Source organism: Drosophila biarmipes, chromosome 3R, assembly GCF_025231255.1.
Source record: "Drosophila biarmipes strain raj3 chromosome 3R, RU_DBia_V1.1, whole genome shotgun sequence".
Classification (NCBI taxonomy): Eukaryota; Metazoa; Arthropoda; class Insecta; order Diptera; family Drosophilidae; genus Drosophila; species Drosophila biarmipes.
Genome location: NC_066616.1, coordinates 23,710,234 through 23,722,403, shown reverse-complemented (window position 1 = coordinate 23,722,403; position 12,170 = coordinate 23,710,234). Strand labels below are relative to the sequence as shown.

The window sequence follows — 12,170 nt, the reverse complement described above, 5'->3', positions numbered from 1 at the left end:
TAGCAATGGCATGATTCACAGCCGCAGTCAAAAAGCAGAAACTGAATGTGCCTTTGGAGCCGCGGAAAACGCCGCCTTTGTCATAATTTTATTTTTATTTGAAGTGCGGCCCAGGAACAGCGCCAGGCCAGCGGTGTTGATAACCTTGTTGACCACAAGAATTTCCAGCGAAACGACAGTTTGAGTGAGAGCACAGGAAAAAATTAGTTATATCAGGAAAATAAGCCTTTATTAGTTTTAAACTTGCATAAAAATGAGCCAAATTAATTAATGTGAATAAAAGCCAAACCCATTTTGTGGCATTTTGGAAAAGCATATTCTAAAAATTAAATTTAAAGATTTCGTTTTCTATCGGTTTTTTGCGCCTATAAAACTATATTAAAAAGTATGGCCTGGCATATACAAAAAATGCATGTAAAAATCGTGTAACTGCCCCAATTTGGCATATGTAAAATCAGCAAATGGATGATAAATCACATTAATATTTCTTGCTGTGTGCAAATTCATTTTATGCTCTGACACCGCGGGCAATAAATGAAAATGAAACCGTGAAAACGTATGTATATGACTGAGTGTGACAAATAAACAATCATGCAAGGCGGAGACATTACCCGGGGCCCCCGGGAACCAGTTGGGAGTAACCCCAGAGAAACACTCCCGTCTCCCGCCCATTCCACGATCCAATTTCAAAGTGTCGCCTTTTGCCAGTTCCGTGCAAAAATCACGTAGTCCAAAAGCAGTGCCAGTGGGTGACCTTCAGGTGATTTGCAAATAATGGTTTTTAGTTCAATTCCTTCTTGCAATTAGCAAATTCTATAAAGACAGCATTGGCCGGCCAAACAGTGGCGGTAATTAACATAATTCCAAATTTACTATCACTTTTAATTGCTCTGCATTTGCGACTGTTGGCCTTTCCAAACCGACCAGCAACGAGCGGTGCTCGAAAAGCAGCTATTTGTCACATATTCCAAGGCATTAGCAGTCACGGGCTTGTATGTATCTCTTGCTATAATGTTCTCGTTATAATAATGCTTTTCATTGCGGTTGCAACCGTGACACGGTTCAGATAATTGCCAAAATCAAAGAGCTTTTATAAAAGATCGGCAAGGAAGCAGCATGACTTTGATTTTCCAACACAATTATTACTTTGAAAACTAATGCTTAGTTAAAAAAGTTATTCTCCATACAAAAACTGTAGCAGAGTCAATCGATAATATTTTTATATACATTTTATAAACATTTTAAGTTTTACAAATTTCAAATAAACGCGCTATACTCCTCAGTGTGACCATCGAAATCCAACCTTGAAAAACCCTTACCCAGTTGGGGGTGGAGAAACATCGATATTAACATCAAAGCTATCGATGTTTCTGCACTCCCACTACGAATATTCTAGATTATAAGCGAATTTTTCCTACTTTTAAGCGAAACCAAACAAACTCATCATGGAGCAATGCTATAACAGAGGCTGTGGCCAACTCTTCGATCCGGCAACCAACAACGATGGTAAGCTGACCGTGGTGTAGTCAAAGCACATGTCCGATCAGAGATATCCTCTTCCAGAATCATGCCGGCACCATCCGGGCGAACCCTTCTTTCACGACGCCTACAAAGGATGGGGCTGCTGCAACAAGAAGTCGGTGGACTTCACCGAGTTCCTCAACATCAAGGGCTGCACATTGGCGAAACACTCGAACGTCAAGCCTCCAGAGCCAGAGAAGCCGGTTAAGGATGAATCGGACAAGGACGAGGTCATCGAAGTGCGTGCTCCAATCAAGGAGGCTCTGCCCCGACCGCCCATTGAAAGCCCGCTGACCGTCCTGCAACCGACTGTGGCCCCCGCCTTAAAAGCTATCGTTTTCGCAACCAAGACTCCGGTGGCGCAAAAAACCAGCGACGCCATTGAGGTGGGGACCAGCTGCAAGAACAACGGCTGCACCTACTCCTTTGCCGGGACAAGCAGCGACTTTGGCGAGTGCACCCACCATCCGGGAGTGCCCATCTTTCACGAGGGCCTGAAGTTCTGGTCCTGCTGCCAGAAACGAACCTCAGACTTTGCCCAGTTCATGGCGCAAAAGGGCTGTGCCTATGGTCAGCACAAGTGGGTGAAGGAGGTGGGTACTTTTATGAACCCAGAATCTGAGAATCAGAACTTAACCTTTGTCCTCCCCTCCAGAACGATGACAAAAAGGTTGTGCAGTGCCGGTACGACTGGCACCAGACGGCCACCAATGTGGTAGTGGCCATTTATGCCAAGAAATATGACTGGAGCCAGAGTCTAGTAGAGCTGAATCCCATTAGGCTGCATGTCAACCTGGTGTTCCCAGAGCAGGAGGACGCCCGGTTTGACCTGGACCTGGAACTGCGCGGGGTAAGTCCAACGAGACACTCTCAGAATCTTGCTAATCCTCTTGCTTTGCAGATTGTCAACGTGAGCAAAGCCTCTGCCCATATGTACGGCACAAAGGTGGAGATTACACTGCCCAAACTGGAGCCCGGCTCTTGGTCCAACCTGAATTTCCCCAACAAGAAGCTGCCCGCGGCCAAGAAGGGACAGGATGAGGAGAAGCCAAAGCAGGAGGACAGCGACGAGGAGTTCTTCGACCTGGACGACATAAAATCGGAGACCAGTTACCGTCTTTCGGAAATGAGCTTGCAGAACCAAAATAACTTAGATTAATAAACGAGTTGGCATTTAATGTTATATACAATACACGAATATGCCTTGGAGAACCATTTTACTTAATCATCGTCGTCGTCGTCTGCGCCGGGCACCCAATCCTCATCGTCATCATCATCCAAATCCAACTCGCCGAGGTCCTGGAACAGGGCCTCATCGATCTTGACATTTTCAATGTTTTCACCCGCCTCCAGGAGGAACTTGATGTCGGAATCGTTGAGCGTGGTGTCGCACATGAAGAGTTCGCGGCCGGTCTGCTTCTTGGACACATTGTTCTTCTCCCGCTTGGCCGCAATGCCGGTGCTCTCCTCGAAGTCGAGTTTCCATGTCATGAAGGACTCGACCGTCACCCGGGTGCCCTCGAACTTCTTGCGCTCCTCCTCCTCGACTTCGCGCAGCTTCTGCTCTCGCAGCTCCTCTTGGTGGAACTTGTGCTCGTCCCAGCGCTCATTCAGCCACTCCTGGGCGCTGCTCACCAGCGAGAAGATCATCTCCATGCCGAGATTCTCATCGATGGTCTTCTGCAGGTGTTCCAAGAGGCGCGTCTCGAACGAGTCCTCAAAGTTTTCTGGCTCGTCGATTTCCACCACGGGCGCCTCATCCGGATAAGTTGCTGTGTATGTGAAGACCAGTTTGCAGGACAGCCCCTTCTCGGGCTCCTCCGCATTGTACTCCTCCGTGGCAATTGGAATCTGAAATTTGTGGTGTGGCTCCGTGGCGAGAACTGGAGGAGAGGAGGGTTTAATGAGCCAGGATTTTGGGGAAGTGTCTTGATGCACTTACTCTCCATATCCCCACAGTAAATGGAGTCCAGCGCCTCGACCTCGTTGGTCTGATCTTCCTTGTAGTTGCGGCTCATTGTGCCAATTTAGTAAATTCAACAAATAAATAAGGCAAATCAGTCGCCGCTTCGCTTTGAGGTTACTGGCAGCTGATGGCCGATGCACGGTCAGACTGCTTGATGATAACGATTTGCTTGAAGTACTTTTTAAATTAAAATCAATAAATGTTAAAACTTAAGAAAATAAGTTTGCATTTATAAAAATAATAAAAAATAACGACTTAATGAGTTATAAAAGATTTTTTTAAACAAGTTAAAACTCATCATACTACATCATGCCGTTTGAACGTGCAATATACGCTTACCAAGTGTTGCCACTTGGAGTTCTCCAAGGTTGCCACATAAAAGTCCATTATTTTCAAATTTAAATTTTTTTGAAAATAGTTTATGTGATGTATTTAACATTAACATTTAATAACTTTTATTTTAAGAAAGAACAAAGAGCATTAAACTTATAATTTAACCACACATAAACATTATAAACTCTGCTTAAAATACAATTAACTAATCATCATTCATATTTTTCTTAAACTCTTAAGTAGTTGATACTGATGCTTTGTCGTCCTGCAACTTCCGTGTATAAATATAATATTTAATAAATTTACCGGTCGGGTGCGTCCAATCTATGTAAGGAATAATACAATAAAACAAGATTTAAATTTTTCTGAATAGTATTTCTTACTTGTGCACTGTAATGAGATTGCTGGCCTCAACCCTCGTGTCCTGGGGCGTTAGGAAACAATACTGACGAGACAACCACTCCAAACCCTCGCCGATCAGGATTTCCGTAATAAACTTACGGTTTACTTCGTCCTGAAATCATAGAAATGTTTTTCGATAACTTCAACACAACTAAACACGAAGAAAACTCACTGTAAACACATCGTACTCGTCAAGGAAATAGAAGGGATGATCTGAGGTGCTCCAAAGTCCTTTCAGCAAAGAAACTGTGGTAAACGAGCGTTCACCGCCTGATAAGCTTCTGGTGTTGGAAGTTTCATTTCCGCTGGGTGGAAATACATTGATCTTCCACGTCTTCTCCTTGTCACTGGTCTCAAAACTGACTTTAAACTGTCGCATGGCAAGTGCTTGCTGTAAAAAAATCAGGAAAAACATATATTAAAGGTAAATATAGATCAACAAAAAGTTAAATTTTACCTCAAACTGAAACTGAACCATGGTAAAGTAGTGATGACGCGATCTCTGGAACAGTTGCGCCCGCTGATGGTACGCCATGCGTAGCTTCTTGATCACGGAGTCGACCACGGCCAAGTGCCGGGCCTGAAGACCCAGCTCATCGCGCAGCTCTGCCAGCCCTCTCTCCACCTCTTCGGGATTGTAGTTCAGCTGCTCCACCTGCTTGATCTTCGATCTGTAGCGACTAATCAATTCTCGTATTTTCTCCTCAGACTGCGTCGTAGCCACAAACTCTCCGAATTTCTCAGCTTCCATACGAGCCTTTTCCAGTTCATTTAGCAAGGTTGTCTTCTCGCCAATCAACTTCCTTTCGAGCTGCAACGTTTTCTCCAAATTTCGTGTGTTTTCCTCGTAGTGAAGGTCCAGACTGCGAATTTTGCTCTCCACTTCGCGCGATTCGGTGTCTAGTGTGGATAGCTTGTCGTTGATTCCCTCAAGGGATCGCTTCTCTTCCGCTTCGGCCGCCTGAAGCTCCGCCTTGCGGTCTACGATTTCCTTTAGTTTTTGCAGCAGCAGTTCGCGTTCTTCCTTGCATTTCTCAATTTTTTCACCACTGTCGGACAGATGGGATTTCTAAAACCGAAACAAAATAAATTATTACTTAATGATTGGAGTCACAAAGACATGGACCTACCAGTCGATCATATTCGGGCAGCTCTTGATAGTCAAAGTTTTGCAGCTCCATTATCTGCTGCATTGCCCGCTGGTTCTTCGATTGCTGCTGACCAATCATGGCACTTTTCTTTGTAATCTCTTCGTGGGTATTTTCCAGCATCTTTCTGTGCTGCATGTAGTCTTTTTCCAAGGAAGCCTCTTTTTCCTGAAGATCACCGTGCTCCATTTCAAGCTGACGTATGCGATCATCAACGTTTATGTGAATATAACGCGCAGGATTTATTCTAGTCGAATAGACAGCATAGTTGGGCGATGGAATGTACTCCAGTCCCAGATTGGGCACTAGCACCCTGGTCAAATTAGGCGGAACATTTTCCGTATCGGATGTGAGGAACTCCGCAGTCTCTTTGGACTCCGTCACCAGAACCGTTTCGATGCGTAGCATATCTATGAGGTAGTTCATGACCACGGGGTCTTCGCAGCTGGAAATAAGGCATATAGTTCAGCTGAAGCATTTTTACACATTTAAACAATATTAACCTGATTTCATCGATCAGCACGGTGGTATTTGGCGTGGTAGGCCTCACTTTATTCCTGGAAACGTCATAAACGCGATCAGTAAACGGACTTGTGATAATGGTGGGCATGTTCCCGCCGGGGAACTTGTTCTGCAGCAACGCTCGCAGAGATTGTCGTTCCCGGTCGGAGCTAACGATGTAGGAGCGCAGGCAGGACATCAGCTGGTTCTCAATCAGGTCCCTGTACTTAGGATTGGGCGCACTGATGTACTGGCCCAGAGGTCCGCGGGGCATCCTATGCATATTGGAACCGGCATACTGAGTACGCAACGCGTGAACAACCTGTATGGCCTGCTCACCGTACACAGACAGTTTGTTGGATTTATTCCGGGACAGCGCCTCAATTTCCCTACTGATGTGTTCTGTAAAAAATCAAGATGTAACATCTCATTGAGGAAATGAGGCTTTAACTTACGCTTTGATTTATGGAGCTCGATTCGTTCATTTTTCACAGCATCTACTCTTTCCTGAACCGAACTGATCTCTCGCTTTATCTGCTGCTGCTCCTCGCGCAACCGGGCGATAATTTCTTCGCTGTCCGCCACCTGCTTCTTCAGCGCCTCCATCTTGTTGGCATGCTCCTCCCGCTGCTCCTTCACGCGATTGAAGTCGGCATGGTAATTTCCAATCAGCTTCTCGCACTCATCGTACGCGTGCTGATCCTCTCGCATGCGTCTCTCTGAGTTCACAATCTGGGCTTTGACATTGCTAATTTTTAGGAGCAGATCCTGCACGGCCCGCTTGGCAGATCTCAGCTTTTCATCCTGAGCTTTGTAGGTCGCTAAAATTTGATTTTTGGTAGCCTCAAACTCGCTCAGTTGCTGGGTCATTGTGGCTTGGGTGCTCTCTTTTTTGGACGTAGTTTGCTCCAGCTTGGTCTTTTTGTTTTCAATCAGCTTAATGGAATGTTCCAGATTGTCCAGCTGCGTCTGGTAGTTCGTGACAGCCATCCATGCCAGCTTGGTTTTGCACTGTTCCAGTTTTACCTATAAAAGGATAGCGTAGTTTAGAATAACAAATATTAAAACACTCTAGTTTTAATCCATACCTTGACATTTTCCTTGTCCTTAAGTATCAGCAGTTTTTCCTCTTCAGCCTCAACCTGCTTGGCCACCATATCCCTTTTCTTTAGAATTTATAAAGACAGAAAGTTAGAAAAACGATATGTTAGACACCAGACCATTCGCACCTTTTCAAGTTGCTCCAGATCTTGGGTGAAATGGCGTCGCTGGGCATGGCACTCGGTCAGACTGCTGGTGCAAACATCCAGTTGAGTTGCCTTCATCAGCAGTTTGTAATTCGAAGCAGGCTCTAATCTGTAAGTAATAAAAACCAGCTTAGTTGGCATTCCTTGACGGGTGTGCAGTATCGTCTTACTCTTTTAGAAACTCTCGTGCCGCCTCCTGATTCAGCACAAAAATGGGATTTTCCACGTTGATGCCAAAGCAGAGCAGCATGCGCCGGATCTCGGCCACTTTCTTGGACACGCTCCTGCCGCGAGCATCTTGAAGGTCGTAGGTGGAGGATGAGTGGCGTATTTGACGCACTACCGTGAGATGGGGTCCAAAAATGTCCGCTTTAAAGGGTCGCAGTCCGGCATTGGACAGGGTGATGGCAATGGTGGCACTAGCCTCGCCGTTTTTGATTAGCTCTGGAATGAAAGCAGAGTTATTTAATGTTTGTTTGGTGCTTTTCTAGAACCCACTTTGTATGCTGCTGGCCCTGTTGGTGGCTCTAGCACTGCTGGTGAGACCCAGCGCCAAGGCAGTGATCACGGCGCTCTTGCCACTGCCATTGTTTCCCACCAGGAAGTTGATATTGGGGCCAAACTCGATGAACAGATTGGAGTGGCACATGAAGTTGGTGAGCCGCATGGAAATCACTTTGCCACAGCGATCGAAGGCAGTCGGTATGGGCAGCTCAGACTGGGGAAAGTAAGGTCAAGATTAGTAGGGATTAAGTGGGTGGTATATGAATCCCTACCGATAGGTTGAAGGTGTTTACACGCTGCGACGTGTTGGTGCCTGTTGGCCGCGCCTGCTTCTGCGTCTGCGCGACTTGAGAGGCTGAAGTGGACGCCTGCGTAGTAGAAGCCTCCTCCAAACTCTCCTCCTCTTGTTCTTCCTCTTCGAGGTATTCGATGTATTCCGCCTCCGCCTCTGCCTCGGACTCGGTCGGTTCGAACTGCTTGCTCCTCTTGCTGCTTGGTCCCGCCGTGGAGCTATCGCTGTCCGATCCGGACGACGGCATCCGGCGAATCCTGCCCCTGCGACTTCGCTCCATTTGGTTTTGTTTCTCTGCGAAAAAAAAGCGCGGGCCGATTTGAATGTAAACAATTCAGTACTAACCAACTCCGTACTAACTTGGTTTGCCTTTGTTGGTTTAAATGGTTTAGTAAAAGCGTTGTAATGCTGATGTTTCCGATGCGAAATAAACAAAAGCGCAGTAACTTAAAGAATTTTAACAAATTTCGCCACAATAAATTGTTGTGCTCAAGCGCAGTGTGACCAGACTGCGCACATACTGAAGCGTGCAAAAAGGCATCCATTGAAGGTACAGTGAATAACCGCTTGCATAAAACGTATATCAGTATAATTTAAAGTTTTTTTAATTGGATTTTGACAAGTCTTTGCTTACAGTTAAGTAAGTATAAGTTTCATCCAGTACATAGAAGGAGCGCATATACATTACTTTATCATAGTTTTCACGACCCCTCTCCCCTTGATTACATAATAAAAAATTTATAAAAAGAAAATGTATTATTTTTTACATTTAAATTTGTTTGAGGACTTAATACCGATAGGGAGACATAATGTACAATGTGAGAGCCTACGTAAATGCTTCTTTATTAATTATAAACGAGTTACATGATTTACCCAACTACGCAATTAAAAAGTACCAGTGTAAACGGGGCCCAAAAAAAAGCACAGTTTGCCGGTGCAGTTCTAGTGAAAAGCCATACGTGGCCCTAAAAGCTTTTAATTATTTCGGTGCTTCCCCCTTAGCTAATATGTTCTGTACTTTGCTCACCACTTTTCAGTATTTCATTTGCGTCTTAGAACTATCACACGATACAAGCAGCCATGTCAAGTTCAGATGAAGATTGGTTCAACCAGGATGAGGACGAGCTGGTTCAGGGTCTGGAGAAGAAGGTCAAGTCCCTGGAGCTGAAGGAGAAAGAGAAGCACATAGATTGCATTCCCGAGGGTAGGTCCGCTGAAAAGTCAACTCATCTTGGCCCTTATAAAATGAAGTTCTCCGATTTAAGTTGGGGATTACTTGAGGCAACTGAACTTGGAGGCCTCCTCGGGCAGTGCGGGAAATGACGGTAAGGCCAACGGTCGGTTCGCCCTGACCGACTTAACAAAGGCCCTGAAAATGCCGCCCGTCGACATGTTCCTGTACTTCATGTCCGAGGAACGGGATCTCTTCGTGAACCAACTGCTGGCCAATGACAGTGTGAAGCGAGTTGGCTTATATGTGGAAGTCCTGAAGTCACTCTGTCAACTGGAGTTGGGCGGCTTTGACGAGCAGTTCCTCTCCGCCTTCAGCCGGCAGTCTGTGCTGCTGGACAAGATCAAGAACCTTCTAATGGCCAAGGCCTCTCTAGGAAAATGCGATGCGGACTCGGCCACGGTGCTAACCCACATAAAGTGGCTGCTCCTACGAGCCCATAAGCATGGAGTGCTTAGTCCCCAGGGCTACGAACTGGTGGACTTGTACAGGAAGTTGGCGTCCTCCCTTGCAAGCGACTTGGCTGAAGGTCTGGAAGCGTTTGAGGGCCACCGGTCGCATAATGTCAAGGGAAAAATTTACCCAACGCTGGACAAGTTATTAGGCAGGGAGGCGGCTAGGGAGGAGGAACCTCCTGTGCCCAACAAAGTGGTCCAATACCTGAACATGCAGCGGCAGTTACTAAGGGAAGATTTCTCCGCTCCTCTGTTGGAGTTTGTCCATCAGCTTCGCACCGGAGCAGATCCCAGTGAGCAGGAGCAACAGGGTCTTCTGTGGACCAATGTCTGTCTTACTTTAAATCCCCAGTTTGCCGAGGCTCAGCGTCACAGTCTGGTGTTCCTCAAAGTAAAATCTGCTGGTGGTTCCAATAAAAGTGGACTGGACAGCATAAAGTCAGGAGCACTCCTTTGTCTTACGACCAGTCTATGCTTTAATGATCTTATTCTAGCCTCCGTGGGCTACACCGAGCCGGAAAAACTAAAAGAGGGTTGTGTAAGTAATGTAACTACTATTCTAAAGATCCACATTTAACGTACCTTCATTATATATTTATCAGCTAAGTGTGCAGATTGTGAAGCAGTACAACATTGGCAACATCTACGACCGTCCAATGACCATGTTCCAGACGCCCGTGTTTTTTGAACCGTATCTTAGAGTCCACAACTACCTGAGCACCTGCAGCACCGAGCAGTTTCCCATGCGTCGCTATATTGTGGACGGAGTGGTAAGCGTGTTTAAAAACATCTGTGGTTTAAATATACATTATGATGATTTGATTAGATGGATATAAAACCGCCAGCCTACATTAAACCAGGAGTCAAGCTCTCCCTTAAAGGCAAGCCCTTTACGTTGGACAAACTGCCTGCGGATGTGCCTTTCAATGAGAGTCAGGGAAAAGCCTTCAAGGAGGCCCTCAGCAGGGAGTTCAGCATCATTCAAGGACCTCCCGGCACTGGTAAGACCCACCTGTCGGTGGAGTTGGTCAACAGTTTGGTACAGAACGCCAAAGTCCTGGGCACGGGTCCCATCATTGTGCTGACCTATACCAACGACTCGTTGGACAAGTTTCTGGTGAAAGTCTCGCACTATACCCAGGAAATTCTGCGCTTTGGCTGGCAATCGCGAGATCCACAAATATCCAAGTTTAATGTGCGAACCATGATCAACCCGGATCTGGTGCCACCTCGCTTGAAGCGCATTTGGTGGCTGATCAACTGTGAGTACAAGGAGAAGTTCCAGTACCTGCAAAGCCTGTACTCGGACTTTGATGGCAGCGAGGAGAGCTACCAGAAAACTCTGGCGGCTCAGGAGCAACTGCACCAGGTGGTTGAGCGGATCGACACACTGCGCATGGTTTTCCAATTCTTTCTGGCCAGGAGCAAGGATGTGCTGGCCATGACCACCACTTGCGCAGCTCGTCTCAACTTCCTGTTCCGGCTGTTGCAGTCCAAGTGCGTCGTTTTCGAGGAGGCAGCCGAGATTCAGGAAGCACACATCCTGGCCTGCCTCACGCCGCACACAGAGCACGTCATCCTTGTCGGCGACCACAAGCAGCTGCAACCCTTCACGGGCAGCACTAAGGTGCCACAGATCTCCCTGTTCGAGCGCCTCATCGTGGCCGGCATGCCGTTTTCCATGCTAAATGTGCAGTACCGCATGCGTCCCTGCATTTCGGAGCTCCTGGTGCCCGGCATTTACGATGAACTGCTCTGCTCGGAATCAGTGAAGGAATACAAAGACGTCCGCCTGATGGAAAGCAACTTGTACCTCGTGCAGCACAACGAACCGGAGCAGCGTGCCACTGATATGTCCTTCAAGAATCCCTACGAAGCTGGTGTGCTGGCAAAACTAACGCAGTTTCTTATCGAGAAGGCCAAGTACAAGCATAGCGATATTGTGATACTTTCACCTTACAATGCACAAATCGAGTGCATTAAAAACGCGGTAGATAAAATAACTATGTAAAGTAAGATTGATAAGATTGATATTGGTTCCTTTTCAGCTTCCTCGGAAGTATCGGTCGTTTGTGCAGGTGGCCAGTGTGGATAGTTTCCAAGGCCTGGAAGCCAACATTGTGCTGCTCTCGCTGGTTCGCAGCAATCCGTCTGGCCAAATAGGCTTTCTTTGTCTTCCCAATCGGGTTTGTGTGGCCCTTTCTCGCGCCCGCTGGGCCCTGTACATCATTGGGGATCTGGAGATGCTGCATAAGTCGTGCCCGAACCTTTGGAGCCCCATTGCCAAGCGTTTGGAGGAGAACTCCGCCATTGGAGATGCTTTCCCCACAGCAATAAAGTCCTGATTGGGCCACATAAATGAAATATATATATATGTACATTTGATTCTCTTTTGACTTTATTCAAATTGATGAGGGGTTTCGGTGATTGAAGATCGCCCAACGAAGGATGTGCGCCTCGTTTTGTCATCAGTTTACATGTTTATCTTGTTACACCTCGACTTTTAATGGAGTTTACAATGAGGGCCGGTCATGGAATTGGTGTGTGGGTTGAAACGTTTCCATGCAGGA

At 46.5% G+C, this 12,170-nt stretch overlaps 4 protein-coding genes across 4 annotated transcripts; 2 read left to right on the top strand and 2 right to left on the bottom strand.

Annotated features, from left to right (window-relative positions):
* Positions 1 to 1,342: 1,342 nt before the first annotated feature.
* LOC108026315 (cysteine and histidine-rich domain-containing protein morgana) lies at positions 1,343 to 2,719 on the top strand. Its single transcript, XM_017097202.3, has 4 exons — positions 1,343 to 1,506; positions 1,564 to 2,114; positions 2,177 to 2,371; positions 2,423 to 2,719. Exons 1-4 carry the CDS (start codon positions 1,446 to 1,448, stop codon positions 2,678 to 2,680), a joined length of 1,065 nt encoding a protein of 354 aa, XP_016952691.1. The 5' UTR covers positions 1,343 to 1,445; the 3' UTR covers positions 2,681 to 2,719.
* LOC108026316 (RWD domain-containing protein 1) lies at positions 2,672 to 3,631 on the bottom strand. The gene is made up of 2 exons (XM_017097203.3): positions 3,464 to 3,631; positions 2,672 to 3,404 (listed from the first exon to the last, which is right to left on the bottom strand). Exons 1-2 carry the CDS (start codon positions 3,537 to 3,539, stop codon positions 2,743 to 2,745), a joined length of 738 nt encoding a protein of 245 aa, XP_016952692.1. The 5' UTR covers positions 3,540 to 3,631; the 3' UTR covers positions 2,672 to 2,742.
* A 294-nt stretch (positions 3,632 to 3,925) lies between these two features.
* LOC108026314 (structural maintenance of chromosomes protein 6) lies at positions 3,926 to 8,423 on the bottom strand. Its single transcript, XM_017097201.2, has 13 exons — positions 8,275 to 8,423; positions 7,895 to 8,208; positions 7,617 to 7,836; positions 7,289 to 7,562; positions 7,101 to 7,227; positions 6,960 to 7,037; positions 6,327 to 6,897; positions 5,874 to 6,273; positions 5,353 to 5,815; positions 4,680 to 5,291; positions 4,395 to 4,613; positions 4,204 to 4,334; positions 3,926 to 4,144 (listed from the first exon to the last, which is right to left on the bottom strand). The coding sequence occupies exons 2-13, from the start codon at positions 8,192 to 8,194 to the stop codon at positions 4,123 to 4,125; spliced, it is 3,417 nt and encodes a 1,138-aa protein (XP_016952690.1). The 5' UTR covers positions 8,195 to 8,208; positions 8,275 to 8,423; the 3' UTR covers positions 3,926 to 4,122.
* A 480-nt stretch (positions 8,424 to 8,903) lies between these two features.
* On the top strand, positions 8,904 to 11,985 carry LOC108026167 (NFX1-type zinc finger-containing protein 1). The gene is made up of 5 exons (XM_017096922.3): positions 8,904 to 9,118; positions 9,180 to 10,138; positions 10,203 to 10,370; positions 10,427 to 11,590; positions 11,649 to 11,985. The coding sequence occupies exons 1-5, from the start codon at positions 8,995 to 8,997 to the stop codon at positions 11,943 to 11,945; spliced, it is 2,712 nt and encodes a 903-aa protein (XP_016952411.1). The 5' UTR covers positions 8,904 to 8,994; the 3' UTR covers positions 11,946 to 11,985.
* The last annotated feature ends 185 nt before the right edge of the window (positions 11,986 to 12,170 follow it).

Bases quoted from the DNA above. Each gene is read 5' to 3' on its own strand.
- LOC108026167 (XM_017096922.3), top strand. From the start codon at position 8,995: ATGTCAAGTTCAGATGAAGATTGGTTCAACCAGGATGAGGACGAGCTG. The intron at 9,119-9,179 runs GTAGGTCCGCTG...CTCCGATTTAAG, and splicing joins CATAGATTGCATTCCCGAGG to TTGGGGATTACTTGAGGCAA. The intron at 10,371-10,426 runs GTAAGCGTGTTT...TGATTTGATTAG, and splicing joins GCTATATTGTGGACGGAGTG to ATGGATATAAAACCGCCAGC.
- LOC108026315 (XM_017097202.3), top strand. From the start codon at position 1,446: ATGGAGCAATGCTATAACAGAGGCTGTGGCCAACTCTTCGATCCGGCA. The intron at 1,507-1,563 runs GTAAGCTGACCG...ATCCTCTTCCAG, and splicing joins TCCGGCAACCAACAACGATG to AATCATGCCGGCACCATCCG. The intron at 2,115-2,176 runs GTGGGTACTTTT...CCTCCCCTCCAG, and splicing joins AGCACAAGTGGGTGAAGGAG to AACGATGACAAAAAGGTTGT.
- LOC108026316 (XM_017097203.3), bottom strand. From the start codon at position 3,539: ATGAGCCGCAACTACAAGGAAGATCAGACCAACGAGGTCGAGGCGCTG. The intron at 3,405-3,463 runs GTAAGTGCATCA...CCTCTCCTCCAG, and splicing joins TTACTGTGGGGATATGGAGA to TTCTCGCCACGGAGCCACAC.
- LOC108026314 (XM_017097201.2), bottom strand. From the start codon at position 8,194: ATGGAGCGAAGTCGCAGGGGCAGGATTCGCCGGATGCCGTCGTCCGGA. The intron at 7,563-7,616 runs GTGGGTTCTAGA...CTTTCATTCCAG, and splicing joins CAGGGCCAGCAGCATACAAA to AGCTAATCAAAAACGGCGAG. The intron at 7,228-7,288 runs GTAAGACGATAC...TATTACTTACAG, and splicing joins GCACGAGAGTTTCTAAAAGA to ATTAGAGCCTGCTTCGAATT.